Source organism: Aquila chrysaetos, chromosome 12 (assembly GCF_900496995.4).
Source record: "Aquila chrysaetos chrysaetos chromosome 12, bAquChr1.4, whole genome shotgun sequence".
NCBI classification, from domain to species: Eukaryota; Metazoa; Chordata; class Aves; order Accipitriformes; family Accipitridae; genus Aquila; species Aquila chrysaetos.
Genome location: NC_044015.1, coordinates 15,742,622 through 15,756,834, shown reverse-complemented (window position 1 = coordinate 15,756,834; position 14,213 = coordinate 15,742,622). Strand labels below are relative to the sequence as shown.

The following is a 14,213-nucleotide window of genomic DNA, read 5'->3' as shown; positions in this document are numbered from 1 at the left end:
TCAAATGGCAATCAAAAGGACTTTCTCTTTCAGAGTTCCCCCATCTTTATTTGTAGAGCTTATCCAATAATTTCTTTAATTAGATTGCATACTTCTGAGTCCACTCCGAAGTTATTCTGCTGTACTTTTCTGTGATTTGTAGATCCTTGCAATCTCAGGCACTACAGGATCATCTAGATTGGGATCGCACAACAGAGAACAGATGGACAAAAGTACTTTTGCAATAGTGCCAGAGACAACTGTGACTGTAGAATATCAAGACAAATGCTGCCATTACCATTAATATTTGGGTGACAGACTCTTGTTGTAAATGCAACCTGGCAGTTTGAAGGGATAATCTGTTAGAAAGTGAATTGTCAAGAAAAATACTCCACCTTGACAAGGTCTGTCATTTGATCCCTAAGTAGAAGTGTTCTTTTTTAAACACACAGACACACTTTGTTGCATATCTTCTTCCCTTTCCCCAGCCAAATTCATACATTTAAATGCTAGTATCATTCACTGAAAATAACTACGCACATATAACTTATAAGCAAGAAAAAATAATATTTTGTATGGTCTACTTACTGCAGCACGGCGGACATAAACAGGATGAGAAAGGTGCACATTATTGAGCAGGAACAAGATCGAATCCAAAGTGTAGTATTCCCTGGGTTGGCCCTCTTTCCCTGTCCTGTAAAATCATGAAACGAAGATTTTAACATTTAAGCTCTTCATCTCTGTCTCATGCACACACTTTTTTAGCAAAGTTATCTTTTCTTTCCAGAGGACAATTCAAAAAGAAAGCAGTAATATTATTATCAGGGTATTGCCAAACTAGGGAACTATCAGTTGTGTTAACAAATACGAGCAAGGGATCTATGTTCTTGCACCCTCTTTACTGAACAAATTATAAAAATTGTCCACAATAATCCAAAATAAGAGCTAGATGGGTTGTAAAATATACAAGCAGCAAGACTTGGGAAACTGTAAGAACACATTCTACGACATCTCCAACATATTTTTTCTGATTATCAAAGGAACCTTCTACCTTATTCAGGACAGCTAGAGGAACATAACTGAACTGCAAATGAAAAAAATAGTATTACGTGCTCTTCAGGTATAAGGGGACAGAATTTTCACCACTTGAGAAAGCACAGTGAAGCATACACAAATTCCATGAAGTCTAGAGAGCAACAGGTTCAAAATGGTGCCAAAAGGTCAAAATAAGGAGTGACTAGAAATTAACTGCACACAAAACTAGCAAAACCAAAGTGGACTACAAATCACAATGAACTCCCATACAGAAGTCAGACCACTTCAGAGCAACATGAGAGCATCAAGTTCAATCTCAGCTTCAGAACAGCTTGTTTGAAAGAGATGCTTCAAGCCTAAAAAGGAATCTGTTCTGTGTAACAGTTTGGGGAAAAAAAAAAAAAAAGAAAAAAATCCCACAAAACAAGGTCAAACAAAAACTGTAGTTTCAGCTAGGCTCCATATGCATCGAACACAATTCCCCCCCCTCACACACACCTTCACCCCTTTATGCTGTTACTAGAAGATTTTGTAGGGGAAGCAATGCTTGTCCCAGTTACAAAACAAAACCTGCTGCCTAAATACTTCAACTGCTCTGAGAAATGGACCTTACCCTCAGTTTCACAGCCCTCAGCAGGACCAGGAAATCAATGAAACCAGTGATTCCACTGCCCAGACCTGTGACCTCCCAGACCCCATCTGCAAGCAGGACAAGGCTCCCCCACACTGCTCAGTCCCCATCCCCAACCACCCAAAGCAGCCGGCTCACCTCTACGCCAGAGGAAGACGACCCACTGGAAAAACAGACCAAAACTGTAAAATTTAAGACTAGCAAAGAATTTTGATTAAACCAGAGATGTGAAGAAGAAATACTTCCGTTAAAACCATAAGAAGGAGTTTTCCCCCCCAAGTACAGTGGCTTTACTCATGGCTCAGTATCAAAACACTCACTCCAGAAGTGCCAACCTCACTGGGGGGAGAGGAAATAAAAAAATACTCAACCATAACGTTCTTGAACCTGAAAGAGCTACACAAACACCTACTAAATGCCACAGAAGTGCAAGTCTGTTTTCTCCATACTGTGGATATAATGCCACTACTGCTTTTCTTGCAATTACTTTTCTGAAATTACCTAGATTGAAAGTGTCCAATAACCTGTTCAGAACTCATTACTAGCAGTAAGGTCAAAAAACATTACTTTCACAACAATGCCCGAGAAAACCAATACATGAATAACATGCAGAGAAAAGTGATCCAAAACACCAGGAGAATGGCAGAATAAAGGATCTTTCTTCCACTCTTTCTTCCTTGCAAAAACCTAGTCTGCATGGGGTGGGGGTGTGCATGTTCATTTTGCTGCTGAAGAGGAAAGAAAGGAAGAGATGCAATACCTTTCAATTCCTAAGAAGCCGAAAGCTGGCTTCACAATTACAGCCAACAGAACTGGATTCCTCAGCAAAAAACTGTTTGAGTATTTTACTGTTTCACTGCTATCTTTGATAAGGTGGTTTTTAAACATATTCAGAGCACTAGTAGAAACAAAAGTTTCCTCCACATACACTTGGCTCTGAAGTGGTCTATGTCACATGATACAGTTGTCATTTCATTTTAAACTGAACATTTTAGATTATCTCACTTCAGAATAACTCATTATTTCTTTGAAGTGTGCCATATCCACTGAACATTATATAAAAAGTCCAGCTGGTCATCTATGCAGGTTTTTAGCCATATTTAGCAATAAATGGCGTAATTTAGAAAACAAGTACTGAATGGGTTACCTGTTAATTTGAAAATACACCATTACAAAGCCACAGGCATTGCGAAAGCTCAGCAGGGCACAGCTGGTACTTCATCACTTAAACCACACACACAACAAATCCCCATGCTCATCATGGTTCTAAGAGGGTGTTTTATTAGGAGGACAAGATATTGCACATTAAAAGGAAAGCATCAGATGGACAAGCAGTTGTACGCAAGGTGAAAAATCTAAGTCTAAACTGACTATCAGCATCAGTTTGTGTTCCTTTCATGTTTTCCAGACAGAAAGAACCTGATCAATAAACAGAGAACTAACTGCAAGCTGACCTGAAGGTAGCTTACTTCATACAATTTACAAATATCCAAAGTAGCAAAAGAAATTAATTCTCTTTTCCCGTATTTACTAATGGTATCAATCACTTAAGAAAAAAAAATTAAAATCTTAAGATTCAGACCTCAAAAAGTCCAGCAGTTACATATTTGCTTTAATGGTTATTAAGAGTTGCATCTCTTAAAAAAAAACAAAACAAAACAAACCCACTCCAGCTTAAAAAAAATTGGATAAAAAGTTTACATAACACAAGAGAGCAAGTTTCACCTGCTTAACACCAGAAATTTATTTCCTGCTCATCTATTCACCCTCAACCTGTGGGCACCAGGAGTTTACTCATTTTTAACTGCTTTATTTCCTCTTTCATGTTTCAAAGCATGAATTTTTATAAAGGTACTAAAGGCCTGTGCCTCATCCACAAAAAAATGCAGTAATCTTTAAAAATACAAGACTAGGCACACAGAGTATCCCACAAATTACAATACCCATGACCAGCTGCTCACTGTTTAAAAACTTCTCAGCTGTGCATACAAGCCCCTCTGCTGGGTAAACAAAGCAAATAAGTTTCTCTGTTGGATTGATTCCTTCCTTTGGTTTTGAAACAGATTCTATAATCGCTCTTCAGAGGCCACAGATCAGCCATTAGATCAAAACACACAAAACACTTAATCTTAGACCATCTAGCCTTCTTCATGTGCCAGCAGTGGTATTCATGTAATTATTATCTGGAAAGTAACCTGGATTAAAATTAATTCCCCCCTCCCCCTGGGTTACTTTTAACTTGGCTTAGTTCCTCAGACCAGTTCACTGTGTGACCGACACTTCTGCTAGCACAGAGAGAAGGCAGTGCAGGGCAGCACTGCCAACTCCTGCCAGCTTAGCTGCTCAAGGAGCCACAGTGTTAAATGTCTAGCGGGACTACTTCTAATTCTAGCAGGGACAGAATGCCACCACTGCAGTTCAGACTTGCACTACTCTGTCCAGACTGGCAGTAGAGATGCAATTATAGCAACTGTGCTGTGGACACCCAAAACAGAAATCAAGGTTTACTTCATGAAAGACTAAGCCACTAACAACTGCTCAGTGCAAGCACAGTTTGGGTCCTGTCAAGCAACCTGAACATAAAAGGTTTCGAATCTTAAAAGTTTTTGAAAATGTTCCTCGAGTCCCTGCATAAGTCTGGCAATTACATAAATTAACAACTCCTAAACTGTGGTGTCAAAGCTATTGAGTATGGCTTGCAGAACTGGTCTTGTTTTTACAGTGTCTTCAATTTAAAGATTAGACATACATAATTCCACAGTGGTTCACAAGAAACACTGTGAATTGATAGCAGTCTGATCCTACCAAAAGTTCAGAAGCCACTGGTCTAAACTAAGATTTACTAACTTACTTCAAACAAACAAAACAACAAAAAACCTCCAAATTCTACAACACATCTACCACAAGAGGTAAGGACACAAACAGCTATTACAAGGTTACTGCTGCTGTTCTGCTCAGCATATCCCCTGTTCACTCGTAGTTCTTTCTTGACCATGCAGATAAAGCTTCCTGAATGTACATAATAAAGTTTCTCTCTCCAGCTGCTGTCTTTTGTTAACAATTTCTGGGCCCAGTTCAAGCTCTCCTAAGCAGTAGTAAAGTTCAGCTGGCATATCAGCTTCTCCCTACAGAAAAGCAATGAAACTTGTCTGTCTAGTTAACCATTATTACTTGTTACTCTTTGGGAAAAACAACTTGTAGCAAGGAAACCACCACCATTGTCTATACAGTTGCTCAACAAAAATAGAACTAAGATTTTTCAAGAAATTTAAAACTTAACTGCTTATGCAAATATTTTTCTTCCTCTTCAGTCTAGCTACCAGCATCCCCCACTCAGGCAGGAAGTGCAAATAAATCCCAAATGAGTTTCTGAAAGCTTGAAATAGGTAATGAAATAACACATTTCTAGCTTTAGATAGATTGCAAAGTAAACCATTTAAAAAAAAAAAAATCTGTCTACAAGTTAACATGAACAAATAAGTTTCTTTCGTTTCTCTCTCAAACCAGAAATCAGGATATTAGATGAATACTAATATTCATATCATAATTATTAAAACAACAACAAAAAAATCATCCCTGGTCATAGACTGAACTACAAGGGTTGGGGTGTTTTGGTTTGGGTTTTTTTTTTTTTTGAGAAATCTGCAGGTTCTTCTGTTTTTCCGTCAAGCTTCACAGGATAACATACTCTCTTTGACGAGTACATGAAATGTTCACTATCTGATATCTAACAATAAGCATTTTTTTCTCATGGGTTTAAGAGAGATTCATTAAAATCCTCCTAGTTAGGACGTTAAAAGCAAGCAGCAGCTAAATTCAGAGGACAGGAGAATGAAGAACTCCCTTGCATTGTAAGCAATAGATATCGTACTAGAAAACTGAACAGGTACAAAACCTCATTTTCTAGAAGTTTTCTAAAAATAAGTAAAACGCTTAACATAATCATTTAAGCAACAGACACGCTATCTCTACTTGTTTATTAGGATAAGACCAACTAGGAAACAGCCTGCATGGGGTACAGCCCAGGAAGAGGCCTCAGCTCGGAGCCGGCTGAGGAGGAGCAAAGCGCCTGCACGCCCCCACAGGGCTCGCAGGTGACGACAAAGGGAACGTCCATTCGGATCTCACTGACTTTCCTACCCCCGGACAAAGCTCCAGTAAAAGAGAAGTAGCCCGGATAAACTAAGACAATAAGTACGTAACGCCCGTTTTTCACACAAACCCCAGAAAAACTTCGAGAAGCTGCCTCCTGCCGTCTCATCGCATAAGCCCTGAAAGACCCGGCCCCGCCGCGACCCTCCAGCCCCCACCTCCCTCGGGTCGCACGGACAGGCCGAGAGCCGAGGAAAGGCCTCGCACCGGCCCCGCGGCTCTTCTGGCCCAGGGCAAAGGCGCCGACCGGCCGGTCGCGGTCCTGGGAACCTTCCCGAAGGGACGGGCGAGACCTCCCTGCCCGACCGGGCCGCCGGCAGCACGGGGGAAGGAGGCATGGCCCACCCTGCCGCGAAGGGCGCCGACCGCTCGGACACCCCCCTCCGCCGAGACACCGCGCCCAGGCAGCGAGGAGGCGCACGGCCCCGGGGCGCTCCTGAGGGGCCCCACCAGGAGGCGGCAGCCAGGCCGCCCGCCTCACTCCCCGCAACGCGACGGGACGCGAAGGGCGGCGAGACGCGAAGGGCTCCGGGACCTCGCTCCCCGGGCGCTCCCCCGCAACTTCGGGGCAACTTCTCCCTCCTCCGCCCCCCCCCCCCCCCCCGTTCCCTCTCCCAGCGAGCGGCCGCCCGCCTCGGCCCCACCGCTCACCCCCAAATGACATAGTTGGTCTTGACGTTCTTGGGCCAGGAGAACTCGCCGAAGATCACCTCGTCCCCCTTCACCACAATCTCCTTCTTCTGCGTGTTGTACTGCCGCAGCACGCTCAGCACATCCGCCATCTTCGCTCCGGAGCCGCCGGCCTCCGCCGCTCCGCTCCGGCCCGGCCCTTCTGCCAGCCGCGCGAGGACCCCGCCGCCAGCCGCCAGGCCCCGGGCTGCCCACCGCGAACGCCTGAGCAGCGGCGACGACGACGCCGTCACCGCCTCCAGGGGGCAACGCCGAACCCGTTGCCATGGTGCGACGCGGCTCCGCCCTCAGGCCGGCACTCACCAGGGCCGGAGAGGGGGGAGCGAAGCGCCCACCGCCCTCACGGCCGTAGGGCGTCAGCGCCGGCAACGGGGAGGGGGTCACGGACGCTGCCGGCAGAGGGGCTACTAGAGCCCCTGCCAACCGGCCGCTCCGCGCGGGGCCTCCGCCAGGCGGCGGGAGCGTAACGGCCACGGTGCCGCCGCGCAGCGCGTCCGCAGGCCGCATCCGCCTGCGGACGCCGAAGCACCGTCAGAGCTGCAGCGTCTGCGGGAGGGACCGCGCGTCCCGGTGAGGGCTGTCGAGGGGCTTTTCACGGCCGGTCCCGAGGCCGCCGGCGTCACCCACACACGGCGGAGAACAGCCAGAGGTGTCACGCTGATGCGCGCGAGGTACCGGAGGCAGCACACCTTTTTCACATTACAGACAATTAGGGCTGAGGGAGCAGCTCGTTAATTGCAGCTTACCGTGCTGCCCCCGCGCTCCCCCAGGGCTGCGCGGCGGGAGAAACAGCTCGGGAAAGGGGTGCAAAAGCTCGCACGCTACAGGTTAGAAGGAAAGTCTTCTGTAACCTAGATATAAAGTGGGGGGGGTGAGAAAAATCTCTGCTTTATCCATCACAAAATACAATTTAATTCTGAAGAGAATAGGCCGTCAAGAGACCATAGCAAAAAAGTAATGAGGAAAATATTGCCTCTGCACCTGGAGAAGGATGAACAGTAACAACACCGAGCAAGCTTTACTTTACGCTGCGGAGCTCAGGATTTCGCAGAGCCCCTACAAGGCCGCTCGCTCACCGGAGCAACAGAGCAGCTGTGGCTGGCGGTGGCCTGCACATCACGCACGTATTTTGCCCTCTCACTGTTCCATGTTGATTTCTTCTGCTCAAGCACACAAATAACTGCATAGCACTTCACGGCAGAACCTGACAGACTGGTATCCCCTGGGGAATACCAATTCTGGGATTTTAGACCTGGAAGAAAGCTCTTGTGATTGCTTATTCTAATCTTTGATGCTCAGAATTTTCTTAACACTTTTCAACATTGACAGAAAACATTATTTCATTTTAAATCTGCAAAAGGCAAAATGGCATCATTTTTCTTCCTGTAAGTAGCATGTACCAAGACTGACAAAACAGCCTAAAAGTCAACAGCATATAGAATTTCCTGTTCTGAAATGTTAGTGATACCACTATTTGTGTTGGAACTACACAGCACGCTGAATATCGCAAGTATATTTATAACATTTCACATATGGTATTGAAATAGTCTAATATACAAACATACTAAAACACCTCATAACATGATGAATTATACCAATTACTTCCAATATTTATTTTTCAACTGGTATAGAGTAACATTTATATACTTAGGAGACAAAACCATGATGAATGAACAGAACATAATTTCTCAGACTGGATTTGGAATGATTACTGGAGCTACGGCTCACAAAAAATTGGAATGGAACTTGAAATGCTTCTAGTGGGCCAGGTCCCGTTTCTACAAATCATCCAAAAACCCCACTGCATCACCTAAACCAGTGTTACCTCTTAAGAAACACATCCCATACATCGGCTAGACTACAAATAATACTTCCTTCCACAAGATACAAAGTCATTGTGTTACAATGACACAAAAAAATTCATTTTAGTTGTGCTGTGGTCTGTCACTCAGTAAGCCATGAATTATGCAGTACATAATAAGCTGCAACACATGGCTGCAAAGAAATTTATTTTCATGTTTCAAGAAAATGTTCTGGTTTACTTTTTCATTTAAGGATGTGTCCTGGTTTCAGCTGGGATAGAGTTAATTGTCTTCCTAGTAGCTGGTACAGTGCTATGTTTTGGGTTCAGTATGAGAAGAATGTTCATCACACACTGATGGCTTCAGTTGTTGCTAAGTAGTGTTTAGACTAAGTCAAGGCTTTTTCAGCTTCTCATGCTCAGCCAGCAAGAACGCTGGAGGGGCATAAGAAGTTGGGAGGGGACACAGCCAGGGCAGCTGACCCAAACTGGCCAAAGGGATATTCCATACCATGTGACATCATGCCCAGTATATAAACTGGGGGGAGCCAGCCTGGGGGGCAGATTGCTGCTTCGGAACTGACTGGACATCGGTTGGCAAGTGGTGAGCAATTGCATTATGTATCACTTGTATATTCCAATCCTTTTATTATTATTATTTTCATTTTATTACTGTTATCATTATCATTATTAGTTTCTTCCTTTCTGTTCTATTAAACTGTTCATATCTCAACCCACAAGTTTTACTTTTTTTTCCAATTCTCTCCCCCATCCCACTGCGGGGGGGGGGAAGTGAGCAAGCAGCTGCATGGTGCTTAGTTGCTGGCTGGGGTTAAACCACGACAGGATGCCTTCATTAGAAGTTTTAAATGGGATTTTCCAGAACATTTCCCACAGTTTTCTTTGGGGATCATAGTAAGATTATTAACCGTTATTTTTATCACTAAATCAGGATTTGATAAGAAATGCCAGAGAGACTATTTTCACATGGCATTAGAGACTTGAGAGTTTATCAGTTTTATCACAACTAGGCTAGAAAATTATTACCTGAAATGAGAAAGCATGTTACCATTTAGTAAGATGAAAGTATATTGCATAGGTACAATGTTTCAATTGCATTTTATGACTAGTTTAACAGAGCTCTGTAGTCTTAACGGTTTATGTTGATGTTTTATATGAAATCAAAATTAAGTTGAAAAACAATGCAATTTTACATCATAGGTAAATTCATTCAGATTAATAACACCAAGAAAGATTGTTCAAGTCTTATAATACAGAAGGAACAAGATATACCATGTCTGAATACACAATATTCATTTTTTTATATACACATGAGCAAAACCAAAATGGTACACGTTAGCTGATTTCCTTGCGCTATTTTTTAAAACATAGGACTGACGACTGAACAGTGGTCCAGAACACAACTTTGCAAAACTTATTGTCTCCACAAAGAGAGGGGCAGAGAAGTGTCTGCAGTACTGAAATTCTTATCTAGGTCCCAGTGGGGAGACTCAGTAGCTATGCTCTGCCACGGACATACATATTTGACCAGTGATCCAGGCTCCATAGCAAGTTACGTGGGGGTGAAACAAGAGAATATGGCCAAACAGCTCTTACTAGACAGTGTGAGTAAAGAAAAAACCAATACCCCCACGTAAAGTAAAACCTTTCCAGATACCAGGCCGAGTTCATTATCCTTCAGCACATTCTTTGTTGTCTGGGAACACTCCTGCTTCATGGGTACATTTCTGCATATTTGAATAGCTGCACGCAGGAAAGAAACGTAAAGAAAAACGGGCAACAGAAATGCTGACAGAGCAGATTTAAAGTTAGTTTTACATTTGACAAAGGAAACGCACGGCCGAAACCTTAGCACCTGGGAGTCAGCCACAAAAGGCAGAAGACCCACCCTCCCCGCCCCCCTGCCCCAGAAGTCGCCCTGGGGCCTCCACGAATTCCGCCCCATCTTTATCCCCTCTCCAAACCGCCATCCCGCTGACAGCAGCGCTTCCAAGCGTCTTTACTAGCCCGACGTCGCAATTCCAGAACGGTTTTTCCTCAGAAAAAGTCTGTCACCACCTGTATCCCGACTGGTAACACCAGTAACGGGGAACCCACCGCGGCTGCCAGGCTCACCGGCCCCTAGGGACCGTCCCCACAGGACGGGTACCACCGCCTCCGGGAGCTGGCCCTGCCGCCGCACTGCTCTCTTTCCCGCTCCGGAGGCGCTCCTTTCCCCCGGCAGCCCGTTCTAGGCTGCCTTCACCTCCGACACTGCCGCTAGCAGGGCCCTCACCCGACGGACAGAGCGACCGACCGGCGAGGCGGGGCGGTGCTGCCCGCCACACGACGCCTCAAAACACCGGCAGCGCGGCGGGCAGCCCCGCGCTCCCCTGGGAGGCGGTGCGGGGGGGGGGGGGGGGCCTGCGAGTGGGGTCGGACCGCCGTGAGGACTGCGAGAAGCCCCGCCCCTTCCTCTTGGCGGCCATGGCCCTGCAGAGGGCGCTGGGCGGGGTGGCGGCGCTGGGACGGCGGCGGCAGCAGCAGCAGCGGGACGGGTGCGTTTTTCGGTCAGTGGGAGCGAGCGAGCGAGCTCTCCGCCGGCGCCGGAACCTTGGGCCTGGGTCGAGCCCGAGGGGACGGGGCTTGCTTTCTGTCTTCGTGCTTTTTGAACGCTCGTCCTGGGAGGAAGCGGCCCTCCGGGGAGCGGAGCGGCGGGTGCCAGGGCCGCCCGTGGGTGGGGCCCGGTGGCATCGGGACGTGCAGGCCTCGGAGCGGCACGCCGGAGGGACCGCTCCTTTGATGAAAACGAGCGTGGTCCCTTCTGTTAGGGTCGGATTTGACACTTGTATCTGCATTGTCATTGGGGGAGAAGCAACTATTTATCTTGCAAAGGCAGCCTTTTTGGTTATTCTTATAGTCTGCAACGTCCATCTCTTTATTTGCATCTCCCCGCAGGCATGTAAGAACTGGTATGACTGTAGGCATCGCAGCTGAAGTAAACTTTCATGTACATTAAACACTGAAACAAAACAGTATGAAGCCAACCTTTGTGAACTATGAAATATGTCATTTGTTTGAAAGCTTGAATATCTGACTTTAATTTCTTTTTAATTTTAGAATGGAGAATAGTCTGCCTACTTCTGTAGGGTTGTCTAATGATGCTGCTGTGAATCAAATACAGGTAACGTTATTTATGCAATTCTTATTTTCAACATTTCTAAAAGCCACAGTTACTTAAAAGCTCTTCTGATTTATACTAAGAAATTCTGTAAATAGTTCTGCATCTTGAACCTGATTTTTATGTTTATTACTGGCAGCATTGTTTATGCACAGCCCTGGAACCTGATCTTCCTAGGCTGCATCCATTTTACATCTTTTAAGACCTCTACTCAAATTCAGTACTGCTATCAATATTGGGGATTGAACCTTGTAAAATGACTAATATCGAGTAAAGTAAACATTTAAAGAGCTTTTTAAAGTACATTTACTGATACTAAAGGACAGCCTGAAATCACTTTGAATTTACAGCAAAGTAATACAAGTATTCCTTTCTCCCACTAGGAACCCTTTTTGTCACTCTGCTTGCCCCGGCACGTTCTATTTGCCTTACAGACAAGGAAAGCTGTACTAAGTAATTCAAGGAGATGCAGCTTGTTTGGCAGACTGTAGGAGGTCTGTAACTGCAGAGCACAAGAGGGTTCAGGGCTGGCACAGCTGCATGGCAGTCATACCACATGCTCCACAATCATGCTGCTCAGTTTTGGAGCCAAAGTGCAGGCCATACACAGCTTCAGAGGTGCCAGCAGCACTTCTTGTAGAGACTGTTAATGCCAACCCTCCTTTATTTCTCTGCTCCCACAAGAAGGTCATAGCATTCCTGAAAGTCAGATACTGCTAATTTTTTTAACTGACTCCTGGTATTCTGCACAAAGAATAGAACATACCTTTTACTGAAAAGCTTAAGTGGAGCAGAAGTCACTTTATCTTCCATGTAGTTCTGCAAACTGCTGAAGTTGCGTGTCACTGCGTACTGCACTTGTGTGCAGATGCTCTTTGGGATCTGCCCAAGTGCAACTGTACTTTTTGAGGTTGAGAGTCTGACTTTCTTGGTAGTTAGGTAGGAAGCAGTTTTTATTCTGATGGGAAAGTATGGGATGCATCCCTAAAGGATGTGCTAGGCCACCATAGAGGTCTTCAGAACAAATGTGGGGTGGGTATGTTTTGCACCCACCATATAGGTGATGGTATCTTCCTGACAGATGCCTTAATAGAAGTCACTGTTCTGTTCCTTGTTTTTAAAGAAAAGTAGTTCATTCCTCACCTTAAGATTCTTGTGGCTCTAGATTAGAAGTAGGGAAAATTTAGAAGCTGAACTAGCTTTTCACTTTACCTTAAAAAACTGAGAATAAAGTACAGTGTTTTGGAAGATTCCTCAGAAGTAGCCCGCCATCACTGTAGCATAGCTGTGAACTCCTCATTTGTCCCCGTTAAAAATACCTCAAAAAGCCTTTTACAGAGTAATTTTCCTGTATTTGTTACCATAATAGCAGATTTTAAACTTCTTTGTTTTCTTGACTGTTTGATACTGTTAAAATACACTGACTTAAAATCAAAGCACACTGACTTGAATGTTCTTTTGGATTTACAGAAGATTATTTCAGACAACTGTGTGGTGATTTTCTCTAAAACAACATGCTTCTACTGCAAAATGGCAAAAAAACTTTTTGAGGATATGAATGTAAATTATACAGCTGTAGAACTGGACATGAATACAAACGGAAGTCAGTTCCAGGACATTCTTGAACAGATGACTGGTGGCAGAACAGTAAGTATATTTTCTTATATGTAACCATCAGAGTAAAGAACTTACACTACACACATTCCTTATGGGTTATGACATATCAAGTTCTTCATTTTTTTGAGACAAGTCAACTTGAGATACAAGCTCCTAAGTTAAAGGCAAGGTACTGCAGAAGGGTTCTGTACCGTCTCTTCCTCTTGAGACCCTCTGGCTATCCCTCTGAGGTGATTGTTTCCATACTGCCACTAAGATAATTGAAGTATCAAAGTCAGTTTTAATTTGTATAGGTATATTTAATCCATAGTGTTTAACACTCGTGTTGTAATTTCTTAATTTTATATAGTCTCACTTGACTCGGTTTATTACTATTTTCCATACAGTGACTTTATCCCACTTCTGAGGGGCACGTGAACAAAGTTTCCCATCTCTAAATATTATGGAAATGTATGAGTTGTACAGTAATATTAAATATGCATATGTAAGAACATAACTACTGTGTGTATACTAGAGTCCACGTGGGCTTGCTTAGATTTTTATCTCTCTTCCAAGAAGTAACTAATGCAATTTTCATCTTCTTGATAGGTCCCGAGAGTGTTTGTCAATGGGACTTTTGTTGGAGGTGCTACAGATACTCAAAGGCTTCATGAGGAAGGCAAACTGCTTCCATTAGTTCATCAATGTCAAGTGAAAAGAAAATCCTGAACAGCCATCTAGCTTAGCTTAGTCTTTCTTTGTACAAACAGGATTTCAGACAAGTTAGAAGATCACAAAGATACACTGCATCAGCTGGACTCAACAACTTCAAGCCATGGATTTCTGAATCGTAGATCATTCTCAAATGACGCAGACTTTATGGACTTGGCAAATTACTTGGTGTCCTTGCCTCAGCTTTACCACAACAAAAATGGTGATTAAAAAACATTATGTAACTCTTGGGGCTCTAAGTGTGAGATAGTGATGTCATCTTACTGCTCTTACATCCTGGTACTAAGCTTCGGAGAAGTATAAACTGTACAAGAAGAATCCTGTATCTTTTTTTTCTGCAAATTAGCTTGCTCTCTAGCTTTGTTCCAAGAGTTACAATAAATGGTCAGTCTGATTTAATGGTTCCTTTAAGTTTA

General features: G+C 44.2%; 2 protein-coding genes and 1 long non-coding RNA gene across 5 annotated transcripts in view; 1 reads left to right on the top strand and 2 right to left on the bottom strand.

The window, feature by feature from the left end:
• The window catches only part of CDC73 (cell division cycle 73), a 119,126-nt gene extending 112,456 nt beyond the window's left edge, over positions 1–6,670 (bottom strand). The window contains exons 1-2 of the mRNA XM_030033874.2: positions 6,449–6,670; positions 568–673 (exon numbers count right to left, since the gene is read on the bottom strand). Coding sequence (XP_029889734.1) covers positions 568–673; positions 6,449–6,579 — 237 coding nt within the window. The 5' untranslated portion in view covers positions 6,580–6,670. The remainder of the gene's footprint in view (positions 1–567; positions 674–6,448) is intronic.
• Positions 6,671–9,541: 2,871 nt separating this feature from the next.
• On the bottom strand, positions 9,542–10,670 carry LOC115349502. Its single transcript, XR_003926118.2, has 2 exons — positions 10,368–10,670; positions 9,542–10,052 (listed from the first exon to the last, which is right to left on the bottom strand). It is a non-coding gene; the product is annotated as an uncharacterized LOC115349502 (long non-coding RNA).
• Positions 10,671–10,761: 91 nt separating this feature from the next.
• GLRX2 (glutaredoxin 2) lies at positions 10,762–14,191 on the top strand. Of its 3 annotated transcripts, none has more exons than XM_030033884.2 (4): positions 10,762–10,846; positions 11,403–11,472; positions 12,940–13,116; positions 13,675–14,191. In XM_030033884.2, exons 1-4 carry the CDS (start codon positions 10,776–10,778, stop codon positions 13,792–13,794), a joined length of 438 nt encoding a protein of 145 aa, XP_029889744.2. In that variant the 5' UTR covers positions 10,762–10,775; the 3' UTR covers positions 13,795–14,191. The 3 variants fall into 3 exon arrangements, with proteins under 3 accessions (XP_029889744.2, XP_029889747.2, XP_029889743.1); XM_030033887.2 differs by having other exon boundaries at positions 10,768–10,846; positions 11,409–11,472; XM_030033883.2 differs by having other exon boundaries at positions 10,781–10,858; positions 11,409–11,472.
• The last annotated feature ends 22 nt before the right edge of the window (positions 14,192–14,213 follow it).